Raw genomic sequence first — 27,596 nt, 5'->3', positions numbered from 1 at the left:
ATGTCTTCTTCCTCCTCTGGAGTGGTCATCAACCACCCCCAACCAGCAGTGGCCTCGCCGCAAGCAACACTAGAGAGGGTTAGCCGACAGTTCTCCTGCATATAGTGAATAGAAAGGGACGATGGTTAGCACAGAAGAAGGAGAACTGGAGCTAGCGAGGGTTGGAGGTGTCGGGGACGTCAACGAAGGAGCTTTACAGCTGATAGACCATTTGCATGAAACAACTGGCTAGGAATACAGGTCTCCTCTTGTTGAGGATGAGACAAGATTGCTAGTGGCATCGAAGTGGGCATCAATGGAAGGGGCTGAGATGGTTGGGGAGCATAAATTGTTGAAGTCTTTACCACCATGTTAGCACACTGTTTCGGACTGGGTTATGGATAAAGTGCAACAATGTGTGGGGATTGAGTGTGAAGGTTTTGAAGAACAATTTATGGCTTTGTTGACTGCCATTGAAGTTAGAAATATTCAGATCAAGAAATCTGATTCCAAAAAACTGAGGGAGCTCAAGAGATTAACTTAGTCTATCAGTTATAAGGCAGTTCAAGTCGAGAAAGATCTAAAGGGAAGGGTTGACAATGTCTCCATGAAGGCTAAGATTATATCATGGAATATCCAAGAGCTTAATGAGGTAAATAAGCGCTCGCGGATAAAAAAATTTATCCGAGAGTAGAAGCTGGATATTGTGTGCTTGCAAGAAACAAAGATGGAAAATATTTCAAGAAACATCATTGGAAGTTTGTGGAGTTGTCCATATGTTGACTGGGTCTTTCTTGATTTGATTGGAGCATCAGGTGAAGTACTTGTTATGTGGGATAGAAGGGTGGTGCAAAAAATGGAGGAGCATATTGGGGAATACACAGTGGCTTGTCCATTTCAAAATGTGGAGGATAATTTTAGATGGACTTTTGCTAGAATTTATGGGCCGACCTAGGACAACAGTAGAAACTTTCTATAGGAAGAATTGGCCGGGTTACATACCTGGTGGGACCTTCCTTGGTGTATAGGCAGGGACTTTAATGTTGTTAGATTCCCAAGTGAAAGATTGGGAGAGAGCAGGTTGCAGCTAGTAATGTCGAGTTTCTCAGATTGTATTTTTGAGTCGGGGTTGGTGGACTTTCCTCTTATGGGTGGTGCATTCACATGGTCCAATAACCAGACATGGTCTAGATTGAACATATTTTTAGTCTCCCTGGAGTGAAAAATTCATTACTTGGAGGTATGTCAAAAAAGACTGCATTGCTTATATTTTGATCATTTCCCTATTTTGTTAGATTGTGAGGGAATTCAAGGAAGAATGAGATACTTGAAATTCGAAAATATGTGGTTAAAAACTGAAATCTTTGTGGAACGAGTTAGGCAATGTTGGTCCTCTTATCAGATCCAAGGTACCCCTAGTTTCATTCTTACATCTAAATTGAAAGTTTTGAAAAAGGACTTAAAGTTTTGGAATGTGCAATCTTTTGGTGAAACAGGCAACCGCAAGAAGTTACTATTGGAGGAGCTTCATGAGGTAAAGAGGGCACAGGAGGGATGAGCCTTTTCATTGGAGGAACTTGCTCGAATGGCAGAACTAGTATCATAACTAGAGAGGGTTATCCTATTGTAGGAGATTTCTTGGCGGCAAAAATCTCCGACTTTGTATTTGAAAGAATGTGATTGTAGCACGAAGTTCTTTCATTGAGTAACAAATTCCCATAAGAGAACTAATGTCATTGAGATGATGAATATTGATGGAGCTATTTGTACGGAGATCCATGTGATCCTAGAACATGTTGCTGGTTGTTTTGAGCAGTTGCTTACCGAACCAGAAGGGTGGAGGCCGAAGATTGATGGGCTAAAATTTGAGTCCATTGAGTAGCAAAATTTCATTTGGTTGGAGAGGTCATTTGAGGAGGTTGAGGTTCATGAAGTGGTGAGAAAAATGGTAAAAGATAAAGCACCTGGACCAGATGAATTTTCTATAATTTCTTCCAATCTTATTGGGAAGTGGTGAAGGAGGATTGAAGGTATTTCATGAATTCTTCTCGGTTGGAAAATTTGAGAAAAGTCTCAATGACACTTTTATTGCACTTATTCCCAAGAAGATGGGGGCAAAAGAGGTTAAGGATTACTGGCCTATTAGCCTTGTGAACATTGCTTGCAAATCGACTGGGAGGAGTTTTGAGGCAAATCAATACGAAATCCCAAAACGCATTCATATGGGGAAGACAGATTCTGAACTCAGTTCTCATCGCCAATGAATGCCTAGACAATAAATTAAAATCGGGCAATCTGGGTCTATTGTGCAAGTTGGATATATAGAAGGCTTACAATCTTGTTAATTGAGATTTTTTGTTGTATTTGCTTGGGAGGTGTGGTTTTGGGGAGAGGTGGTACACATGGATTAGGTGGTGCATATCGACGGCACGGTTCTCAATTTGGTGAATGGCTGCCCAGTTGGTTTTTTTAACAGCTCCCGAGGCCTAAGGCAAGGGGATCCCATGTCCCCACTTCTCTACTTCTATTTGTCATAGTCATGGTGGCATGTAGCAGAATGATTTCAAGGATGGTTAACAATGGGTTTTTAGCTGGTTTTTTTGTTGGTGACATACATCAAGGTACTCTTCACATTTCCCATTTGTTATTTGCAGACGATATCCTTATTTTTTGTGAGGCAAATCTAAACCAGAGTCAGGCACTAAGGGCACTTCTACTTTGCTTTGAGGCTATTTCTGGGTTGAAAGTGAATTTATCCAAGTCATAGTTGGTTCTAGTTGGCAACGTTTGTAATATCCAACTAGTAGCTAACACTTTTGGTTGTAAGATCTCTTATTTCCCTATGAATTAACTTGGGCTTCTTCTAGGGGCCGCCATCAGGGCTAAAACTATTTGGGATGCAGTAATTGAGAAGATTGGCAGGTTGGAAGAGATTATATTTGTCAAAAGGTGGTAGTATTACTCTAATTAAAGCACTCTTGGCAATCTACATACATATTTTTTTATCCTTGTTCTTAATTCCTGCAAATGTAGCGACACGTATTAAGAAACTGCATCGTGACTTCCTTTGGAGCGGACTTGGAGATGAATTTAAGTTTTATTTGGTCAAGTGGGACAAGATATGCTCCTCAATCTCTTCTGGTGGTTTGGAAGTTAGAAATCTGAGGGTGTTCAACTGTACTTTACTTAGGAAATTATAATAAGGAATGCAAAACTTTATGGAAATCAATAATTGATTACAAATATGGAGGCTTGGGGTGATGGTGCTCTAAGGAGGTAAGTGGGGTTTATGGCATGGGTATGTGCTAGCACATTAGATGATCAGGGTGGTCAGTTTGCCCATCATACTAGAATTGTGATGGGAGATGGCTCAAGAACTAAATTTTGGCACAACAAATGGTGTTGAGATAGAGCTCTCAAGAACTCATTCCTTACATCATACTTTCACGTAAGAAAGAAGCTTCAGTGGTAGACCTCATGGAGAGGGATGGTGATTTACTCCAGTGGAATGTGAGCTTCAGTAGGGCGGCCCAAGATTGGGAAGTCAGCGACTTTGTAGATTTCCTCCAACTCTTATACTCCATGAGATCGAGCACTTAAAGGAGCTAATACTTTGTGGTGGATACCTATCAAAAAATGTATATTTTCATTTTGTTTTTTTTTATAAGGCCTTCACATAACCATAGAATAATCATATTCCATGGAGAAGAATTTGGAGAAATAAGGCCCCTCATACATCATTTTTTGGATCGACAACATCTCTGAGAAAGATTTTGACGATGGAAAACTTACAGAAACATCGGATGATAGTGGTGGAATGGTGTTTTATGTGTAAACAAAGTGGTGAGACTATGGACCATCTTCTACTACTTTGCGAGATTGCTAGAGCGTTATGGGTAAATATATTCAGACGGGTAAAGCGAGATTGCAAGAGTGCTATGCCTGCTACAATGGTCGAGCTTCTAGCATGTTGGACTAACCTCGGTGTTATTCCACAAATCTCAGTTGTGTGAAAGATGATTCCTATCTGTATTCTTTGGTGCATTTCGAAGGAACAAAATGACCGAACGTTCGAAGATAGGGAGCAGTAATTGGATGAGATTAGATTACTATTTGTTAGAACTTTGTTTCTTTTGGCCAAAGCTGTAGATTTCAATGGCCTCGATTTTCATGATTTTCTTATTTTTATTTCTTCCTCCTAAATAGGTGTTATCTCTTCTATGCCCCCTATGTACTTGGGTTATGCTTATTCGTATTAATATAATTTAATCATTTACCTATAAAAAAACACACAATATTTTATCCAACCACACCACCTCTCCCCAATAGATAAACAGGAAATTCCAGTTGACATGATCATAAATCTTCTCCATATCAAGTTTGCATTAAATACCCAGCACATCCGATGTAAATCTACTATCCAGCCAAACATTTATTTACATTTAAATCATAATCTAGAATTTGTCTCTTTTTAACAAAAGCATTTTGAGATATGGAAACAATCATCTCAGTAAAAATACTCTAACGATTGGCCAAAACTTTATAAATCTCATTGACTAGACTAGTAGGATGACAATCCTTCGCATAAAAAGCTCTCGCCCTTTTTGGAATAAATACAATAAAGTAGCGTTTAGGCTTTTAAATTTTGTCATGATTGTTCTTGTAGCAAATGTTTGATCTGATATTTATATTAGGCAATTAGCCCTAAATCCTAAATGTAAATGAATTTTTTATTACATCATGTAAGATAGCTGTTGGCATAGGACAACTGCAATGAAGGACCTTCAGACTAGCTAGGGTTTATTTGACCGCAGAGGTTTGTAGGGGATGGGATAGCTGAGACTAAGCTTTTGTTTTTGGGAGAAGACTGCAAAATACTAGAGAAGATGGGGTTTTTCAATGGTGTTAAGGATAGAATTTGAAGATGCAACAGGTGGGAAAGTCTAGGGTTTGTGCAACTGTTCCTAGACAATGGACAGTAGTTCAGGAATAGTATTTGGACTTTCTTGAGTTATTTAGGGGAGCTAGCGGTTGCATTCGACCATCATAAATTCTAATAAATGCACTATTTATTTGGCAATCACGATTACATTTGTGTCTCATCCTAAACCTAAAAGGCTTTCAACTACTGAATCCAAACTTTTCTTTTTGATAGGTAGCAATCATTCTATTAATAAAGGCAAGGCAACTACTAAGCCCAAATCAAATAACAAGCTACAAATAAAAGCCCATTTTTTTAATATACTACAAGTAAATTAGCTTATGTTCAGCAATCTTGAAATTACATAAACTTGTTTTTTCACTTCACTTCACTTTCTTTTCTTCTTTTTTTTAAACAAGTTAATTTCATTAAACTGGAAATGTGATACATGAGGAGGGGGTGTAGTTCCCTAACAAACACTTCAAAGCAATAGAAAATAGTGCTAAATAGTGATACATAAGGAGGGGGTAGAGTTTATTTGGAACCAATATCTTGATCCCTACCCCTGTCCTACAATAAGACGCCGTCTTATATAAATTTAAAAAAAAAATTAAAAAAAAAACTAAATCTTTTATGTTATAAGAGAAGAGAAACATGAATAGATAGCATAATGCAAGCCAAAGTTGATTAACATGCTAATATAATCACAAAAACGAAAAATGCTAGTGTTCAGAAGTCATGATTATTTTGTAATGCAATATTCTGATTTATGTCATTAACTTGGTGCTTTCTTTTCCCCAGGATGGTTTTTATGATGAGTGTTTGAGAAAATATGGAAATGCTAACATCTGGAGATATTTCACTGACCTTTTTGACTACCTGCCAGTCACAGCATTTATCTTGATTTTCCGCTCATAATCACATTTAACAAGCTTGTTAAATCCTAATGTTGTTTATTTGTTACTGTGACTTGCAGATCTTCTGCTTGCAAGGTGGACTATCCCCTCGCCTGATCCTTGGATACTTTGGATAATATCTGTGCTCTAGACCGTATTCAGGAGGTACATTCGAAGTGTTACTGCATATATATTTTCATTGACTGCTGACTATTCTTCCTCGTTTGTTTTTTCTTTTATCAGTGCTCTTCCTTGTAAATTGATGTTGTGGTCTGGAAGCGGACATACAATGGAATAGTACCCCATTACATTGCTGTCACCATATCTATTACCTGTAGCCGACATAACACATCGATGTGTTTAGAACAGCCAAAGCTGTTTGAATGACATCTTACGTACACACTTACCTCTCCTTACAAATAAAATCATAGTAAAGAAAGTTAGAACAGATTCCAGTAATAAATACTTCACTTCACTCTGTGACCGCTTTGAGTCTTCCATGAAAGAAATACCATTGGAATATTGTCAGCAAGTATTTATATGCCTTGTTCATCTAATCTAAGCCCATTTTTTTGTATGGGAGTAGGTTCCACATGAGGGTCCGATGTGTGATCTCTTGTGGTCTGACCCCGATGACCAATGTGGGTTGGGAATATCTCCTCGAGATGCAAGACACACATTTGGACAGGATATCGCTGCTCATGAGTTTAACCATACTAACGGCCTCACTCTTATTTCTAGAGCTCACACCAACTTGTCATGGAAGGCTAACTGCTGTTTCTGGTGGTTATTAATTATGTGTTTTCTCCATTTCCTGTTAGGCTACGTTGTTCATGAGCGCTCCAAACTACTGGTATCGGAGTGGAAATATGGCTGCAATTCTTGAGATTGGAGAGAATATGGAGCAAGATTTCCTTCAATTAGACCGGAACCTCGGCAAGTTGAATTCGATGTCAAACACCAAACTCTAGATTAATTAGAACTCAATAAATGTGGTGTGTTGTGCAAGAATGATGAGTAGTAAAGTTCCTATCTAGTATGACGTTCTAGTGGCCTTTCTGTTTTGTCTAGGGCTTGTTTGGAAGATGGAATATTAGTTTCATCTTATCTCATCCTATCTCATCTCAATATTTCATTTCTTTCCAAAACATCATTCAAATACAAATATTTTTCAATTACAAATATTCAATTAATTTTTTATCTAATCATTACCTAATCATTATAACTTTTTCAAACTTCCAAACAAAATATAAAAAATTAAGGTGACACTACAGTCACCCAGCAAGGAATTCTCCCGACATGTGTATTTCTTTTTTTTTATGTATTTTTTTAATCATTTTAAACATTTTAAAAAAATTTACAATATCATTAAAAAATACTTAATCACCAAGTAATAAAAAAAAAATTGTCGGGACCCATTATCAGGATCGCTAGCTATCATTTTCAAAAAATAATTCAATTTTTTCAAATTTCAAAATAAAAATTATATTCTAACAATAATTTAACTTTATAATATTTTTATTCAACTTTTTTTATCTCATTTTTCAAATTTCCATAAAATATCATAACTCAAAATATTTTTACTACTATTCACAAACTATTTCGCTATTATCCATATATTTCTAATTCAAAAGATTAAAGAAAAGAAGTAATAAGGTAGGTTTTGCTTGGTAAGCTTCGCATTTCTGGCTTATGTGAGAGGATTGAGGCTCTTAGGGTTTTATTTATTTTTTTTTAGGCAAAATATACTTTTTAGTTTTGCAATATGTACCTAATGAAACTACTAAAACTTGTTACATTCTTTAACTACGAAAAAGGTTATAACATTGGTCTTACTAATGTTCGTTTATTTTTCATCTCATCTCGTACGTACGTAGTAATTAGCATTAATTATTTCTCACCCTTGAGATAACATTTTCCATTATAAACAAAAGATCATTGGGATCCATACATGAAACAACTCCTCTTATACGAGAATAATAATTCCAAACACATGATGTTTTGTGGAGAGGTTTTAAGGTTATCCACTTTTAGGGTTCGCCATGAATTAACTATCAGATGAAGATCTTCGTGTCCCTTTTCTACCTTCCCTGGCATCATGACCAATAGTCTCCTAGCACCCCTGTAATTAATAAGTAGCAGCATAAATTTTAATCAAGCTGAAGAACAACCAACTTATTTGAGTTTGATCAATCAATTAATTCTCTAAATAACTATTTCCATTCTCTGTCATCACACTTACTCGAAGGTGATCGAAAGCTGGTTGCTTTCACAGATAAAAGTTGATGTAGAGATTACAATATTATTGCTATATATTTCACCTGCCCAAGATTAATCAGAATTTCATTCTCCTGTTTTCTTTTTTCTATTAATTTTGATTAACTGCACTTGGGCTCTTCAATAAATTGAAAAAAAAAAATGTAACTGTAATACTATTCATCCAGGTTCTGGCCTGGGAACCCGGGTTTCAAAACCGGGCTGGAACCCGGGTTCCAGGTTACACCTGGTTTTTTTTTTTTTTTTAAATCAAAGCCTACATGTTAAGAATATTTTTTCATAAAAAAAATGTTGATGCAGCATTCAAACTCTATTTATTTAATTTTTTAAATCAAAGCCTACATGTTCCTAGCTTGACCACCAATAAAAAGCCACGTGGAGAAGAGTACAAAAAAACCATAAAATTGATGATTCATTAGACATAATGTGCATTTTCCTTTTGAGTTTATGTCTATTTAGTTGCTAAAAATGAACAAAAAAAAATCAAAACATTCAAACCAAAAAAATAAAATAAAAAATAAACCCAAGTTCCGGGTTTTAAAACCTAGTACCCAGATCGGGTGTACCTAAATTTTTCTATGCGGGTACTGGTCTGGTATTGTTCCGGGCCAGATAAAACAACCAGCCCGGATGAACAGGCCTAGATGTAAGCATGTTTTGCTTCCGTCAGTATGCATTTGAGCAAACAGAACAAATAGTAGCACAGTTTCTAAACTTCCCTTCAACTACATTCACTATTATATATACTTTGCAGAAATTCTAAGATGTTTAGAGAATCTTGACCATAGCTAACTAAACATATCGTGACAATTGATCGAGCACAATTAAGTAGAACCAATTAATTACATTTACCATAAAAAAAAAAATGTTTAGGATGAGAATCATGCATCATTCTCTTCGAGAGGCATTGTCACAAGTTGCCGAAGCTTCCTCAGATTTCGAGATATCTCTATCAAAAGTTTAGTTCCTTCACTATGTTTCTCAAGCGTCTGAGCAGCATGATCTAGGAATCCATTGTCTGCTTCAAGGGCCTTCACCCTCTTACTAAGATGAGACAACTCTCTTGTTAGGAGAGTTTTCCTTTGCTTTCCCGCTACATGATCAAAGAGATTAGTTGATACTTTGATGGTGATATCAGATATGCAAAGAATCGTAAAGACAAGCTCGATCAAAAAGTACTTAGATTTTCAATATCTCTTTTACCTATCTAATCATCTATATGTTTAAAACATGCTATTTTGTATGCCCACATCTTTCTGCATGAATATTTACCCATCTCATCATTTTTTTGTCAAACATTTTCAGGGCTACACTAGGCAATGAGGAATGAACCCCGTTTTCTGATAGAAAGTGACTTCTCTTGTTTTTTTGTTTAAACCATCCAAGAGTATGTGTTTCCTCACCTTTAACATGTTTCAATGATTCGCTTGGGATAACCCCTCCATTTGCTTCTTGTGTTGAAAAGGGTTGAGAATTATTGTGTGCATCTTCTCCATTTATCTCCCCTTCATTGACATTAACATTAGAACTGCCACTTTCAGATTTTGCATTGTAAGATGAGTAAGATTGTGAACTATTGTCTCTGTAATTCTCATCTTCCCTTGTGCTTCCATACTTTTCTCTATATGCCTCAAGTTCATCCTCTAAAACCTTAATTTCTTCCTCTCTCTTGGCAAGCAAATCAATCGCTTCTTCTAGGGCTTCTTGGTCATACTCTGCCTGCTCCTCCATCATTCTCTGATACTGTAAGGCATCCATCTGAACAGCTGCCTTTTCTGCTTGTAACCGGGTGATCATGGCCATTGCATTGTTAGCTGCAACAGCTGTAGCACTTCTTTCTTCATCTAATTCCATGTACAAAGCAATAAGTGACGTTCGATCCAATCGAACCTGTCTCTTCAATTTATGCACGACGGAATTGGCACTATCGGCTTCATTTGGTTGATTTTCTTCAATAGACTCTGCAGCAAACGTTGTTTTTCCAAGTGGCGATTTCCTCGTAATCCTAGTACCCAACCTAGGACTGTTAGTGGCTGAATCTGACAGTGGGATTCCAAAGAACCTGTTCCCTCTACCAAAGTTAGGGCTCTTTGAGGCTTCATCAAACAAATCCTCAGCTTCTGTCAATAACGCAACTGTTGCAGCTTTTACTTCTTCTCTAGCTAGAATTATACAATCCAAAGAAGAAAATTAATTACATGGTCTAAAAAATCAAGAGCAAAGCATGAAAAGTATGGATGACAGATCAGAAATACAAGGATTTCAGCAATTAAAAATCAATAGAGACGGTAAAAAAACACGTGTATTATCAGTCAAGAACTGTTTGAAGTAAATACAAATACAGTGGCGAATATTTTCAATATCAATACAAAGTTCATAAATGACTGAACTATAACTAGTATACATGGGCTAAAACAACTAACTCGAGTTTGTGAACTAAATTTCTTTAGGATTTAAGAGAGCTCTCCATTATAAATACAAGAATTATGGGGAGAGAGAGAGAGAGAGAGATTTGGATCCTAAACTCACATTGAGTATAGGGATTGAATGCAGTTGAGCCGTCTTCGTCCTCCAGAAGTGAGTCAGGGTCAGGAACAAATTTAAGATCCATATTGCGAGTCTCCTCTTTTGCCAATGCCGCTAATGGTGTTCGTGGTGAAGGAGCAGGAGTTATTGAATACGCACCGGCGCCTTTTCCCTTTGAATATGATGAATTCAACTTCAAAGGCTCTCCACAACACGAACAACAATGAATGCTACTGATGATCTTCTCAACCTGGACAATATCATCCTTCTTGCATGTAGCCAAACTTAGATCATCTTTAACAAAACACTCAAGATCCTTGTGCAAAATCCCTACAAGAGACTTGTACGTAATGCAATCAGATTCTTTCTCGGTTGCAAATGAAAGAAGGCACCCTTCACACATCTTTCTTATGTCAGACAATTTCTTATGGTTGTGGCAATATGCCAAAGATGAAACACCCTTCTTGTGAGCTTCACATATTGAATCATTGTAGTAGAAATCGGGGTCTTTGTTGAACAGTACATGATCGATTCTGGTGCAAAGCAAGCAAGGGCCTTTAAGTTCGAAGAATTTGGCGAATTCATTGGCAACAAATGCAATAAACCCATCAATGAATAGCAGAAGTATCAGCACCCATTCCAGCACGGCGAAGATCAAGAAGTGGGGGAACTTTCCCAATTCTTGTTCAACAAAACATGTAAATGATCGCTTTGCCATTTTTTCGATCCAGAAACAAAAGTGAAAAAGACAATACTAATGCTAGTTATGACTAATTCAAGTGGGAACAAAATCAGAAAATATGGAAAAAACCAAAAAAAAAAAAAAAACGAACTAAATCAGAGCATGATGCTCAGAGGCTGGTGCAATGGGAGATCATGACCATGGTGCGATGAACTAGCTCACCCAGATCATGATCTTTCTTTTCTGAGGGTAGAGAAGAGAGCGGTAAAAAGTAAAACGAGGGAATTTTGGGTGGTTTGCTTTATTAGGCCAAATATAGATAGTTTTTTTAGGAAATTGGGTAGTCTGTGTAGCTGAAATAACGGTCTATCATGCACTATCCAACCAACAGCCGATAACGGTCGGACATCTTTCCCGAAAGTGGGCGTTTGAGTGCTGTTGTGTGTTGACATAGAAAGAAATTTATAAACTGACCAGACTTTATATATATCTTAAAAGAATCCGTTGAAAGAATATCTAGAAAATTAAAGAACTGTTGCCATACCACTTTTTTCAAGCCATGATTATTGTACAAATGATCTCCTTTGTTCGTTTAGGTAAAATTTTATAAAAAAATCTAAACATAAGCTCCACACCTTGCACACCATTTTTTTACCCTCATATTTTATATTAAATTGAAATATGAAATATGAGAATAAAAAAATAAAATCACATATTTTTAAGTGGTATGCAAGGGTATGAGACTTCTGTGTAGCATAACTTAAATTTTATAAGAATGAATAGATTAATTCTACAATCCCATGGTTCATGCTATTTTTGGGAGAGAGAGAAATAATACTAATCAAATTCTATATAAACAATAATAATTATTATTAAGTAGTCTAAAAATATGGATAATATAGTATTTATATCCTATCACAGAATGACATGTCATTAAATATTAATTTTTAATGATATGTCATCCTGTAAAAAGATATCAAGAATCATGTCTCCATAATTTGGAGTGCATAAAGTAACTCAAATAGACAAGTCACATACAATGTCTTTGTAAAAAAATAGATCCTACTAATAAAAAATAATTTTTTTAATATTTTTTTCTTTTTTTAGGTGGAATCTACTTTTTTACAAGAGCTTGTATGAGACTTACTTATTTGAGGTTTTTACAAATCATTTCTCAAGTACCAATATCTTCTTGTTCAAAATAAGGCCAACAACAATTTTCTTTATAACCCAATTTGATTATTCTGATACTACTACATAAACAGGAAAGCTGCAATATCAATGGCAGAAAATTAAACCTTGTTGTGGAAGGTGGCATTTTCTATGACATTTCTCAGCCCAGAAGACAGCTTGCTTCTCTGCTCGTTTTTGCATCTCAATTTCTACCCAGCACTACACCAGAAGAGACTTTTTTTTTTTTTTTTTTTTTTGGGGACAGTAACCAAACCATCAGAAATTTCCATTTTTGTTCAGATTTCCATCCATAGACACATTTGAATGTCCCGCAATTACTATCACACAGCGTTCGAATGCTCAATGATTATTGATCGTTTAGTTTATTTACATTTGGACGTCAAGTCAGAATGGGGGTTTGCTCCTGAAGGCATTGTTGTTTGTGAGATCTCAACCATTTGCATGGGTTCACTTTTTATGATAATGATAAGAATAAGTGGTATATAAAATCTCGCATTACTTAGAAATGAGATTCTTTATAATAATTCTAATAGGATTCCAATTATATCATTGACTAGTCATTTGCATTAAGCTTTTCATTCCATTTGTAGCAATTTTATGATCGTTAAAACGTCCCTAACGAACGATCAGTTCATGTTTGAGCATATGATGAATCATTTCGTGCCAACCTGTTGCCAATAAACTAATTCATGCGATGTGCAAAGTGCAAACATATTCTCAATGTAATGCAATTCTGTTAAAATATATTTGATCACAAGAGTCTAGAGATATGAATGACCTCCACATTAGGAGTTAGTTCAAATGAGTAACAGAGCCTTGGATGTCTCTATTAAATGACCATAAAACTGGCTTCTCCTGTCATTAAAAATAGACCTTCTCTTACAAGGTTGGGAAACAACTTTGCTGAATATTTCTATAGAAGATCCTAGAAGAATTTACTTTGGTATCATCCCTCATGTAAGAGCTAGCTTGAAGAGAAAACATTTGCAGACATGTATGGTGATATGCATCCCTGGACCTGAAAAGAATCCAATTGTTTAAATAAGACCTACAGCTTACCTATCGGGAAAAAAAAAAAGGATCTACAGCAGCAACCAAACATTTAAGGATCTCTGCTTTGTCATGGCAAAAATAAAATGAATAAACGGTCTTAAATTTGTATATTACAACACATTAGTCATCACTATTTCATCCAATCTTATGAGGAGCAGGAGGCACTGATACCCATCTATGGCCTAGAAAGTAGTACGACACATTGTTTGTTTTGGTTTTTGAAGATCTGAGTGCAGGTCAAGCAAATAAGAAAAAGAAAATTGAAATGGCAAGAAGTATCATGCAGCCAACCAAACAACTTACGATTTAAGGTAAAGTTAAGTGTGCGTGCACACATCCTAGAGTAATGCCGCTGAGTAATTCAGCAAAATACGCCTCCTAAATTACGTTCACATGAACCACTACGTGACAGTCACCTAATTTTCTCATCCTCATATGCATTCCTCATGACTGATTTATCAACACATTTATGCAACAGCAAATTCATCAAACCAGTTCACTAAAAAATTACAAGCATCTCTTGTTCCTACAAGCCAATATTGAAGTGGAATTTAGCAACAGTATTGGCGTGGAAATTGAACCAAAGGATCTAAAAACTATCCAGACTTCGCTCACAAATGCATCCCGACAGAAATCAACCAATAGATGGTACACGCAGATGAGAATACAAGGATTATCAGAAAAGACATGTTTTCTTTTTCCAGGAATATATCACAGAGGAGGATGATCTATTACCTGCAACAAGCAAGTAGGAATTTGGATAAATCCCTGAAGAAAAATATCGACCTTCTCCAGGCTGCTATGAGGAACAGGAGTGATAACGTATAGCAAACCTTTAAAAGTGTCAATGCCTCTCACTATCCCTGTTCAAAAAGGAATTAGGTTCATGTGGTTATCATGGTGAATGTCATACTAAAAGGAAATATCATAATGGATGTGAAATGGTTCATGGAAGCATCTCCAAGAGAAAATTAAACGCAATGGGAGTAAAAAAATGGCTATCTTGAACAAACAGTGAAACATTTCATTCTAACTACAAATACTATCAGAATGAAGCTGTATGTAATGCTTTGCAGGAAACTTCTGCAATGGGATATAGTTATAAAAAAAGTGTTCTTGTGGAAATTAAAAATATCTCTTTATGATATTGTGTGATTGATTCCTAACAAGAACTTGCATACCATCATGCAAAGGAAAAAAATATTAAATGCACTTCAGTACAACAATTTGACGACAAAAAGGCAGCCATCTAACATGAAAATTGATTCCAAATTATTTTTCAACTCAAAATTAACGCTCTAGCTCCACAGTCAGTCTAGCATATTACTATATCTAGAATCATGAGTAATCCCCAAAACTGACCAGAGCTATAAAGATGAGAGATCATAAATGATAACCAATTGAGCTAGGCAACACAATAAAATACAAGTAACCTACCAAGACCAACACACAAAGGTAAATTTTCAGAGTCTTCAGAGCTAATTGCCAAGCCAACAATGGCAGCATTCAAACTGTAAAATATCTCAGAGCTTGGGACCTAGCATCAGAAATTGGAAAAAGTTCAAAGAACTTGAAATAACATAACAAATAAACAAATACATTCCCTGAACATGGATCAAAAGAAAGTTAAAAGAAGTGTTTAATATAAAGATAAATGAAGTCAACTAATCTTCTCAGGAATCTGCCTTAATATATTCAAGACAATCCTGCACTGAATGGGAAGGGACTAAAACAATCGAAATGGTGGTTATGCAAGATTTGCCGAAACATAAATTTCCAAAGGAACTGCAGCAATTAAATTAACACATTCAACTAACCTTGAACTTAAACGTTTTTTCTTTAATACCTTATTTCAGTGGGCTTTGGCTATTGTGTTTAGTGGAACTAGTGTTCATAATTTTCTTGTTTTTTTTTTCTTGTTCCTGACTTGTAATTAGGTTCGGTTTTTGTATACTTCTTGTGTACTTGGCTTTGCCCTGCTACTTGTCTTAATAAAATTTTCTTATTCATAAAAAAAAAACACATATTCAACTAACCCGGCAATGGAGATGTCTGATCTTGATGCTTGACACTGGAACTTCATAAGGAGGGTGACAGGCCAGTGCATGCGCAAGTTCTTTGATTGTGGTGATATCCAGGTCACTTGGAAAGCATTGCCTGAAATATGCCATTATACGTAAATCACGCAATAGCTGCGCATCCTTTTGCACTAACACCCTGGAAAATGACATGGAGGTAAGATGTAAAGAATACTTATAAAAAAGAAAAAAGAAAAAAAGTAAGATGTAAAGAAGAAAGGCTGCAACACCAACAAAAACCCATATCTTCTAGCAACAAATATAACCACTTGTATATCAATAGCAAAACTGGATTACATTGTTTGGGATACGAATCAATGCAAGTTAGGGTTAACTAACAAGAATTCCTTATATATAAAATCCAACACAAAACCACACTATATATACAACCTTCACGCAGAGAAAAAAAAAATGAAGAAGAAGAAAGAAAGAAAGAAAGAAAAGAAAAACAAATAAACAAACTCCAAATTATTTTTAAAACGCATTAAAGTAATCTCTGACTCGCAACTCAACTAATGTGATTATATAACTCACTTTCATCACCGACAGGCTTCAGTAAACATCGAATTAAAATCAGGATAAGGGCAAGAAGGTTATAGTTCTAATGGTTCTCATATATGAAGAACAAAAGCTGACATGTGCCAAACAATAAACATTTGCTAACAAAAAAGATTCATGATTTTGTAATTTTGTACGGAGTAAACTTCACTTACAATCTAATAGGTTCAATATAAACTAGGAGGCAGCTAAGAACTTACGATCGGTTATAAGAATCCTGACGAGCTGAATTGATCTCAATTAGACTAACCATCCCATCATAGTCCTCATCTAACCAGAACCTCCCAGCTGGTAGATTCTTACTCGCAGCAGATATGTTTATTTTAACCGCATGGGTGGGAGTAATGCATTTCAACATATCCACCAGTATGTCATAACCAACACCTACCACAAGCAGAATGAGGAGAAAATAGGCGGTCACTATAATGAGCCAACTAAGATTCAAGAAAAGAAACAGTACACGGGAAAGAAGTAATACAAGATTTCTGAGCATCTTTTCATATTACATATTGAGATAGAAGTAATGAACCATTCGAATAAGCTACCTTTCACCCAGCCAGGAGTATTTATAACAAGAGGCAATTCAGTCTTAGCAGGGTTTTCATTCTTGTTAAACAAGCAGTGATCCTGTCGATAGTAATCATACAGGGTAAATATAGCTTTCAAGTATGCTGTTGGATCCCTTTTAGAAGAGACATCACCAAAGAAGAAGCATCTGAGAGGAAATAAAAATACTGAGTAATTCATATATTTACTCAATAGAATTAGCACAGACAAGAAGACTGCCTACTTACAACAAAGGCAAGACTTAAAGAGAGAGGTGGAACAAAAGCTTATGAATGTTAGCTCAAATGGTGTTTCCTTTCCGTGTAAGAACAAGATGTAGGGTGATATTATTGGTTCAAAACTCAAGGTGAGTGTATAATTCTTTTTTTTTTTTTTTGGTTAGGTAGGTGAATGTGTAATTTACCAATAAAAAAGATCAGAGGTAGAAGAAAGCTTACAAGCATGAGCTCATATGGCGCTTTCTTTCCATGTAAGAACAAGATGAAGGGTGAAATTATAGGTTCAAAACCCTAGGTGCATGAGTAATTCGTCAATCAAAAAGAAAAAAAAAAGATACAGGTGGAAGAACGCACATAGAAGTACTAAACAGTTTATTAATATTAGTACACTAAACTCTATAAGCATGTTTTTTAACAAATAAATTCCGAGTATTGGGTCACAAGAAATGTTCAATACACATTCAAAGTAGCAAGGTCCTATCTGAAATTCTGAAAACCAAAAATATTACCAGCTCTGTACCAATTGAGCCAATCATTGTCACCCCCAGGCATTGGATTCAAAGTTTGGGCTGACCTTCAACTATGGCCCATGGGCCAGATTTATCGTATTTGATTAAATTTCCATGATTTAATTTTTATATATTGCTATTGTTTGATTTTATAGATGTTTGGGATTTTAATTATGCATAATAGTGAGTGTATTGGGTTAGTGAGCTTGCTGTCCAACCCACTGGACAGCTTGTGGCGCCAGCTTGGGCCCAATTTAATTTAGAATATTTAACACATACTTATGGAATGATTCCCCCACTCAAAATATCAGATTTTGCACAAATTTACAAGACTGCTAGCAATCCTAAGCTCTCAGACTTTCCTTCCTTAAAAAAGGAAGGCATTGTGTGATTTATTGCTGGAAATAAGACCTAGGGAGTTTCCAAATATGTTTGGAAGCAGGATCCAATTTTCCTGAATGCATTAGGCAAGACTTTATTTATATTAGCATAGGAATAAATTAGGGAAGAGGCTGACAAGATTTTAGGACTACTTAGGAAGGAAGTTGACACTTGAAATAGCTGTTCTGCGAGCTTTGAAATCCCCAACCCATTATAGCAAGTATAAGAGATCTTTCCTTATACAACTCACATGGAAATTTCTAGCATTGGGGATCTGCAGCCAACTTAGAAACCCAATATTTACTCAATCAAATTTCGTAATAAGAGACTGCCGGGATTATACCAGCGGCCCCTATGCCCATACCTCGCCCCTTAGGTCCAGAAACTTTCGCGCTTGTTTGGGAAGTGAGATGAGATGAGAATTTTGTGAATAGTAGTAAGATAGTTTGTGAATGGTAGTGAGATAGTTTGAGTTGAGTATTTTTTGGGTTTTGGGAAATGAGAGAGAAAAAGTTGAATAAAAAATATTATAAAGTTAAAATATTGTAATAATACAGTTTTATAATATTATTTTTATTTGGAGATTTGAAAAAGTTGGAATTGTTTTTTATTTTTTATTTGAAATTTTGAAAAAGTTGTAATGATTAGTTTGAAAAAGTTGTAATGATTAGTTTAAAAATTTTGTATTTGAATTATGTTTGGGAATAAGATGGGATGAGATGAAATGAGATCAGATGAGAATTTTGTGTCTCATCTAAGGCCCCAAACCAGAGGCTGCCCCATACACACTTGTGCAGCCCTCTCTACACTCCACTAAGTTTCATATCATCAAAGTGTTAAAGAATTCTCAAGGCTGCTACCACCATTGTGCTGCCACTCTCTGCCACCCTACACTGCCAGAATCAGGAATATTTTTTTTTAATTGGCACCAGGTGTCTGAGAACAAAGTTCCGAATAATTCTAGGGGTGCACAAGCTCTCGGCAAGGTATTTAGGGGAAGTTCCCCCAGTTTAATGGCCCCTAAAAATTGTTTGCACCCAAGAAGATTCAAACCATAGACTTGGAGAGCGCATACCAAAATGATCAAGGCTTTTACCACTTGATAGCAATTTCAAGTGACTATTTCTTACTCTCTGTAGGTAATTCGAATTCTATGATGTCTCTCATATATTGCCTTTCCACAGCCCTCTCTCTCAAGTTCTCTCCACCAAAACTCTTAAAAAGAACCTCCTAAACTCTGCTACAAGATAGGGACATAGCTGGTGTTGGGGCAGCCAAGGACTTCCACCAACTCCACCTTGGGTTGAAAAAGGTGCTTGATTTGCATGCTTAGTTGATTCTCAAAGCTAAGGAGATACGGTAAGTGGCATGATCTAATAACTCGTACTCAAAGGAGAACTTGAATAAAAAATGGTGAACTCTATTCTTTTGAAAAACGAAGTTAATAACTAGCATGAAAAGGATCAACTGCTCATACCTCTCGGGTGTCTTCAAACATGGGATTGTCAAATCTAACAAAACAAAAGAGAAATCTAGATGAGTAATCAAACAACTAACAAAAAACAAAGAAACCTGTGATGTTTAAGAAATACAATGAGTTCACAAGATTGTTAAGAAAGATAAAACTGTAAACAATTACCTGAAGTTAGTTTGTCAACTACAGTGAGGGATACAAAACCAGGAGGTGTAAACTCAGGCTGACCAACATCTGTATCCAAATAAGCTACTTTTTTATACCTGCAAACAGAAATAAAATAAATTTAAAAGAAAAAACTACGGGTAAGAAGATAAATATATCTACATCTATGAATTGAAAGATCGGAATGATCAAGTGGAAGAAAGCAGAACTAACTAGAAAAACCATCCCCGAAACCTTTATGCAGAAGAAAAAAAATTCTAAGCCAATGATGAATAATATAGACTCAGACCCCCAATTCAGTATTTCAGATATAGCATTCAGGGTAGATTCCAAAATCAATGCAAGCTCTGCGGTCAACAATTACACCTTTTATATTAAAATGAAGTTGAAGTATATTCAACTTATTTGCATAGATCCATTTGACTTGCATAGAGTAGATGAAAAAGAATTAACTAGGAAAACCATCTCCCAAACCCCCCTCCCTTTGCACAGAGAAAATGGCAAAAAAAAACAAGAAATCTAAACAAATGATGAATAATATAGACCCGGTTCAGTACTTCAGATATAGCAATCTGAATAGATTTCTAAATCAATGCAAGCTTTCCAGACAATGATTAAACTTTTCTGTATAAAAATCAATTTGAAGTATATTCAACTTATCCGAATAGATCCACCTAACAATGATCATTCAAACAAATGTGAGGAAATCTTACAACAAAAAATATTCGCCAAAACCAATTAGGCAAACTAGTAATGAACTTAGTTAAACTATCAGACTGTTAAAGGCATAACCACTGATTTAAAAGCCCTATGACTGTTGGATACTAATTTCATTAAATATTTAACCCTAGGATCATAACGGTCGCCCCTTCCATAACTCAAACTCGTGACATGATCCCAGCTCTAACACCAATTGCAAAAGGCCTACCCATTGACCCAAAAGCCCTTAGACCATTGCATACTAAATTGGTGGAACCTTTAATCCTAAGTATCATAACAGACTTGTCATGTAGCAGATGCAGGGGATTTCAAAACACAAATCGAATTTAAATTACAGAAATCAACAAATTAAGATCAATTTATTTGACCCAGATATTGAATCAATAAACACAGGAATATCACAATCTCAGTTCATCTTTACATCCATTGAGCAACTAACAGTCTGGCCATGATGATTCTTAAGTGAAAACACAAGTATGATAGGAAAAATGTCTTACTACCAACAAATAAGTTATAAGTTCACCCACACAGATTCCATACAGATCCAAAGAAACGGATTTCACAACCAACACAGAAAATACAAATAAGACCAATACTTATTTAGAAAACTAATTGAGAGAGAGAGAGAGCAACGACCTCTGGAGAAGGATGTTAAGGAGGTAGCGGGAGAAGGTGGTTTTGCCACAGTTTTTGGCACCGCAAATGAGAGCAATGGGAGGCAGCGAAGTGACCGCATCATACACGATGGAGTCTGCGGCGTGGGACCATTCCTCGGATATGTAAATGTTAGGCGATTGGGTTTTGGGTTCTAAAAGGGAAGCCATGGCTTGAATTCACGTTTCTGTTCCTGTGGTCTGCTTTGGTAATTGGTTAGCACTCTAACTTTCTAATCTCTCATCGTGTCTGCTGCTGCCGTTATGCTACAGGAGTCCAACAAAAAGTGAGCACTGTTTTTGTGAACTGAGCATGTCTGGTTTGAGAGCTGCATTGAACATAAACAAGTACCCAGCACAATTGTGAAAATTCTCACTATAACATCATGTACCAGGAGGGTCGGGGAGGTAATTTCTGTCACTTGAAATCACATTCCAATAACAAAGGTATAAACTCCAAAGGCTCTATAACACATCAAACTCATTTGTTCAAACCAAATATATGTGTACCTCTACAAGAACATCAATGAACTACACCAATATAATTAACAAGAACACCACAAAATCTCAATAACAACATCAATATCCCAAAATAATACTGAAAAAGAAAATGACTAGTTTCTTGAATAAAATCCTCTTATAGACTCTTGTAACCTTTGGCACTTATTCCACTACACTCAACTAATCTCGCCCACTACACTCAAATAATGGAGATAATTGGGTGAGTTATCAACAACTCAAGAAGCAACGAGCTTATACTAGTGTGTAAACATGAGGCAGTTACAGAATGCAGAAACAGATAGTTCTCAAAAATATGGCAGTGGTATTTTCAGAAGCATTTCATCACAATAATAATATACAAAAGACCATAGGCACAAGCATAACCAAGCATAACTGAAACAAACATCAGAAGCAGAAGCCATGTTTACCCTTGTGGTAGGGTTGTGCATGTCTGCAGTTAGCCAAGCAGAACATATCACTATTTCGTCACCAAGGCAATGCACTCAAAATAGAGGTCACGTTATCCCCATGGCAGGGTTGTGCATTATGCGAATAACCAAACAGAACATAAACCACTTTGTCACCAAAATGATTGCACTCAGAACCAAGGCCATTATTGTATCCCATGGCGGGGCTGAAGGCCACTATTGTATTCCATGGCAGGACTAAGGGTCACTATTATGCCCCTTGGCAGGACCAAAAGCCACTATTATATCCCATGGCAGGGCCATAAATTAGAGCATAACAAAATACGATGCCTTAAGGTTTTCATAAGCAATATCATATCATAACAGAGTATTGATATTGAAGCTAAAACTCGAAGTGAGCCCATAAACCAATAGTGTGACTTGGATTTATAACAGCCCTAGTACAACATTCACACACTTCTCCACCAATAGATTAACCCAACCTCCTTGGATTCACTTAAAATTCACGCAACGTACATCACGATCTACAACCATATTCCCAACATATTAGAACACCAACTCAAATTTTTACATTCATCCCCTCCTCCGACCACGACATTATATGCAAAGGACCCTCCAAACGTCAACCAATCATGAAATTACTCAACTACAAATCCCAACATACAAACCAGGGATAACCCAAACTTCCAATAGGCACAATTACAAGAGCCACAAATTTAACTATGGTTACAGGGCTAAAGCTCGAGAGTATCTTACCAAATCGTGCAGTGGCGATCGGTCGGATTCAATGGTGGGGCAGCGTTGTCTATTGTCTGCTCTGTGACATTGAAGACAACATCAAAACCGAATTCGAGATAGTGAGGAAATACACGGTGGGAGAACAAAATCGGACGAAGTGGGAAAAGGGGAAGCCGAGCCAGACATGAGTAACCAAGGCAGACTTGCGGGGAGAGAGAGAGAGACCGAGACGTACCTGTTTGTGGCGTGGGGCGGCACGCTGGCTCTGGTGACCTTTATCGGTTGCCACCGTCAATCTAACACAGAGACACAGTGATACGCTAGCAGAGAGCTAAAGTGAGAGAGAGAGAGGGCAAGAGAGTGAAGGAAATGTAGGTGGAGTAACTTGCGGTGTCGAAAACCGAGAGCGAGAGGCGGCGACCTGGACGTTCCACGGTGAGCGAAGGTGCAGAGGAGAGAGAGAGAAATCGGGCTAGGGAAAACAGAGGCTTGGTTTGGCAGAGCCTTGTGGCACACGGCGATGCAGCGGAGCTTCACGGTGTAGACGGTCGGAGCCGTGGAGAGCGACGCAGCACGAACCAAGGCAAATGGCGTGGAGCCAGGGACGGCGGCTAGCGGCAAATCACAGAGAGAGAGAGAAAGGGGCGGAGAGAAAGGGAGGCGTGGGGGTTGGGTCTGAGTTGATGCTGCGTAAATTTATTTAGAGCGGTGCTCCTCTGCCGCTAGCACTCAAGTGTACCGCTAGTTTATTATCAAATTTTTTTTTTTTATATATATTTTTTAATATTTTTAAAAAATAAAAAACAAATACACTAATACATTTAAAATTATTTTCTTAATCATTAAATAAAACAAATTTAAAAATTAAAATGGCAAGCGGTACGCTTGAGCGGTAGATTTCGAACGATAAAGTAATATTTCTCATATATTTAATAAATAAATATATAAATAATATTAATTTATAATATAATAATAAAAGTTATAACCGATCATATACATGAATTATTAATTAATAATATATAAATCATAACTAATAAATTTGACTTCATTAAAAACATATTACTTATAAAGAAATTAATTCTCATAATGGTTGAAAGTAAAAGACATGAAGAAAGTTTTTCACAAAGAGAATATTTTAGAAGTGAGGATTGAGAGAAGAAAAAGGATTTAGATGAGATTTTTCTGAATACCTTCATTTGTTTACAAACTCCCTTTTATAGATATTAGAACAGTAATTTTTTACACAATAATCAATAATGGACGCTCTAAAGTTTTTTCTTCACGCATCGGCATATAGTGGAACCAATAATATTGCTGGATGAGTGGAATTGAACGGTAATCTAATAATGTCTAAAGTTGTTTGTCTCTATGCGTTGATAGATCTGAAGAAATAATACTTCTGACAGTAATCAATAGTGATTTTGCTTTTTGTCTTCTTGAATCACATGATAATTTGATAGTCATAATTTGCAAGTTACAGATCAAATAGATCTTGAGAGTCCATAGACGATTATGCTTTTCAGAACCAGAAAATATATATCTTGAGAAACGTATTTGATATGGACTCATTTTCAAGTAAATTCTTATTATTGCATCACTTTGATTGACTGGATAGTCCCACATAAGAGGACGTAATCATGGATCTCGTTGCAGAGAAGATATATCAATTTCTTTAGAATCAAGTGTTGACGATGTAAAATGAATATCTTCAAACTCTAAAATTGAAGAGTTAAGATCAAAATTTTCCTTAGATTCAATCCTTATAATTTTAGAAGAATTTTCTGGAATATCAACTTCTTTTCTTTTGAAGAATGAGTCGATAGGTTTTAATTTAGACATAATTCATGAACCTAAATTTAAAATCAAATTGAAACATATAAAATAAAGTTAGATATATGAATTCAATTACTCATGAAACATGAATTTAAAGTTAATCTTTAAGCACAAAATAAATAACTATTTAATAGACATAATTATATATAAGTCAAACCAAATAGAAACCAATCTATTTCAAAAAGAAAAAGAAAAATTCTAAACAAAAATACAACTGCATCAATACATGAAAGAATGAGAAAAGTGTAAAAAACAAAAAAACTTCAAGAACACTGCATCAATAGATTCAATAAAATTATATATATGAAAGAAGAAGAAAATTGAAAAATAGAGAACAAAAACAAAATAGAGAAAATTCAAACCGTGTATGCAGTGGTGGAACTATCACTATGTATGTAGGCAGCTAAACTATTACAATGTTACTGTTATTGTAGCTTGTAGAAGAGCTGCAATATGCACCGAAAATTTGCTTCAAGATAACATGTAATTTCGCCCATGATTAAAATCTCTCATTTTTTTGCCTTTTGGCAAATGGTAAGGACAAGAGAATTTTCTTTTAGTAGTAGAAAGTTAGAAACTGCAAAATTATAGGCAGCAACAGGTAGAGAAGAAGAAAACCATATGAATTCCCTTTTTTATTTTTATTGATAGTAAAAGCATATCATCATGTTATTAGATCATTTTATTTTATGTGAGATGTATTTTATTTATTTTATTTTTTAATTGGATTATTTTATTTTTAAATTGGACTTCAAAGTAATTAATTCATAAGATCAAAATAATTTTGTAGAGGGGGAGGTCAAGATAATTTTTTAAAGAGAGGACCAATATAAGATAAGATTAATATCATCCTATTAAATCATAAAAAATTAATATGTATTTTTTTTCAAACTTTTAGAGGGGCCATGGCCCCTACCCCTTCATAGTTCCGCCACAAATAATAGATGCAGTAAACTATAGTTGAAGGAAGTAATACTCTCATCATTTGGTAAACGCTTATTTAATATTTAATAATAATGCCTACAAGATATTAACATCAAATAATGAAAGAGAATAGTTGGGATAATAGTTAAAATAGACAGGGTCTTGGTATAGACTGGATTCTACCATACAAAGTAATGAGTCAGGAAACTTATAATGACGTACATCTCTTAAGCAAAGTAATACTGAAACATTTAGTCAACTTTTTATAAGTGGTTAAATGGAAATTGGTACTAACCCAATATGTATAAATGAATATTTTTGCTCCATATGTTGCTTAATGGCTTCCTTAGTTAGCAACTATAATGACTCGTAATCATTGTTCAAACTGATAGTTTTCTCTACAGCTTTGATCAAATAATTGGTAAGAAATGATAATTTAGAAAAAAATATAGTGTTTAGAAATTTGGCTTTTTGGTATATGGAGAATCGTCCAGTCTTGTAGATTTATATCAATATCTATCGTATTATAATATTTCTTATTAATATAATTTGGTTCTACAGTTATGCTTATTAAAGATCTAGCTGAATTTGTTCTAAATAAAGAATTCATTGAGATAAAAATTGGACAAATATATATATTTCAAGGGGAATAGGTAGATCAAATATTTAGAGAACACCATCGAGACCACCCTAAAGCTTCCTAATACTGACGGGCTGACCGATTAATTTTTCTTGATTTACCAACACAAAATTATGATAAGCACTATTCTTGCTTTGATTAGAATATATTTTTCGAAAGTCTATTCATCAAAATTTCTTACTCTTTTTTTTAGCAGGATAAGAGGTTCAAATAGCTTTGATATTTATTATGTATAATCCGTAAATCTCTTAGATGGTCTTCTAGTTCAATTACCACTGCTTCTAGGCTAACAAAGATATGATACTTAGAAAAATTGTGTTAGAATATTTTAGCATTATTTTTGTCTACTTTTATACTCTTTAATTTTTTCAATTGATAAATTTATATAAAATCTTAAATTATATGTGATATCATTCAAACTAATACTATTTGGATATCTTATTGCGTATGTAAAATAATGTGTCATAAGATAAGAAATAGAGAAATTAAATATAATTATTAAAGTATCTTCACCAATAACAACGTGGCTCTAATATCATAGTAAAAATACTGGGAAATAATAATAGAAATGCGGAAATAGAAATAAATTTTTACAATCAAACTTAATAACATTGAAAACGTACTTACAAAGAGATTAATTCTCAAGAATACTGATAGCAAAATACATGAAGGAGATATTACAAAGAATATGATTTAACTTTTCGAAGGGAAAAATGGCAGGTAAGAGCATGAGAATGTGAAATTCTTTTAATACCTTCCTTCAATCCTCCAAGTCCCCTTCTTTAGACACACAAATAGTAAAAATGTACAATAATGTGATAATGGATGCATCAGCTATAATGATAATTGATGAAGCCATTTAGTTTAGTACATAGGTTGAAACAATAAAAGTTAATAATCATGATTCCTTAACGATGACGTTTATCTTAGTGCATCAGCTAAAACAGTAAAAGTTAATAATGATGATTCTTTGATGAGCCCCTTTTTCTTGGTGCGTCGGTTGAAATAATAAAAATTATTAATTGTCTAATGAAGTGATAATTGTCTAGATTCCTTTGTCTGGTTGGAATAGTAAAAGTTGTCTTGAATAATTCACATGTTCATTATGACGCAATATGAGGATCATAATCTAAAAGATCCAATTCAAATGGATCTTGAGCTTCTTGAATCAGTTGGACTGGCTGAAGGGATGAAGCCTATGATGGGGAGCCTGTTGGGCTAGATATAATTTGGCCTAGGAATGACCCAATGATAGATCTTCCTTATCATCACTGTTTAAGACTTTTGACATTACTTCTGCTAATTTCCTTAATTCCTTCTACTAGTTATTGATGCCAATTGAGGTTAGAAATTACTATGCTGACCCAGGACTTCAGGAGCTTTGGTAATTTGGGAGAACATTTTTATAATATTATCATAACTATACGTTTCCCATTATTTGATTGAGACTTAGCATGTTAGGATTAACTAGATATCTAAAGGTGGATTTGAAGTAGAATAGCATAAGCAAGCAAAAAAAAATTAAACAATCACACACACAGAATACCAAAATTTAAGTGGTTTAGCTTAGAACAAGTCTACGTCCACTGACAAGGTTAGTCTCAATGAATTCACTATGTAACAAAGGTGGAGTACAATAAAACAATCACAAAACCTCTTTAATCCCAAGTCTCAATACACC

General features: G+C 35.3%; 2 protein-coding genes and 1 pseudogene across 3 annotated transcripts; 1 reads left to right on the top strand and 2 right to left on the bottom strand.

Moving 5' to 3' along the window:
• Positions 1 to 6,772, top strand: LOC108999124 (annotated as a pseudogene).
• A 2,182-nt stretch (positions 6,773 to 8,954) lies between these two features.
• Positions 8,955 to 11,421, bottom strand: LOC108999160 (probable myosin-binding protein 5). The gene is made up of 3 exons (XM_035687392.1): positions 10,603 to 11,421; positions 9,477 to 10,235; positions 8,955 to 9,166 (listed from the first exon to the last, which is right to left on the bottom strand). Exons 1-3 carry the CDS (start codon positions 11,315 to 11,317, stop codon positions 8,955 to 8,957), a joined length of 1,686 nt encoding a protein of 561 aa, XP_035543285.1. The 5' UTR covers positions 11,318 to 11,421.
• Positions 11,422 to 13,179: 1,758 nt separating this feature from the next.
• LOC108999265 (polynucleotide 5'-hydroxyl-kinase NOL9) lies at positions 13,180 to 23,234 on the bottom strand. 2 transcript variants are annotated; one of them, XM_018976130.2, is made up of 11 exons: positions 22,754 to 23,234; positions 22,537 to 22,597; positions 20,835 to 21,180; positions 19,479 to 19,576; positions 19,317 to 19,350; positions 16,710 to 16,879; positions 16,365 to 16,548; positions 15,565 to 15,745; positions 14,966 to 15,065; positions 14,264 to 14,391; positions 13,180 to 13,493 (listed from the first exon to the last, which is right to left on the bottom strand). In XM_018976130.2, exons 3-11 carry the CDS (start codon positions 21,020 to 21,022, stop codon positions 13,440 to 13,442), a joined length of 1,137 nt encoding a protein of 378 aa, XP_018831675.1. In that variant the 5' UTR covers positions 21,023 to 21,180; positions 22,537 to 22,597; positions 22,754 to 23,234; the 3' UTR covers positions 13,180 to 13,439. The 2 variants fall into 2 exon arrangements, with proteins under 2 accessions (XP_018831675.1, XP_018831677.1); XM_018976132.2 differs by having other exon boundaries at positions 22,537 to 22,592.
• Positions 23,235 to 27,596: the final 4,362 nt, after the last annotated feature.

The sequence above is a fragment of the Juglans regia genome, chromosome 2 (genome assembly GCF_001411555.2).
Source record: "Juglans regia cultivar Chandler chromosome 2, Walnut 2.0, whole genome shotgun sequence".
Taxonomy (NCBI): domain Eukaryota; kingdom Viridiplantae; phylum Streptophyta; class Magnoliopsida; order Fagales; family Juglandaceae; genus Juglans; species Juglans regia.
Note: the sequence above shows the minus strand (reverse complement) of the source record. Positions and strands in the feature narration are given on the sequence as shown.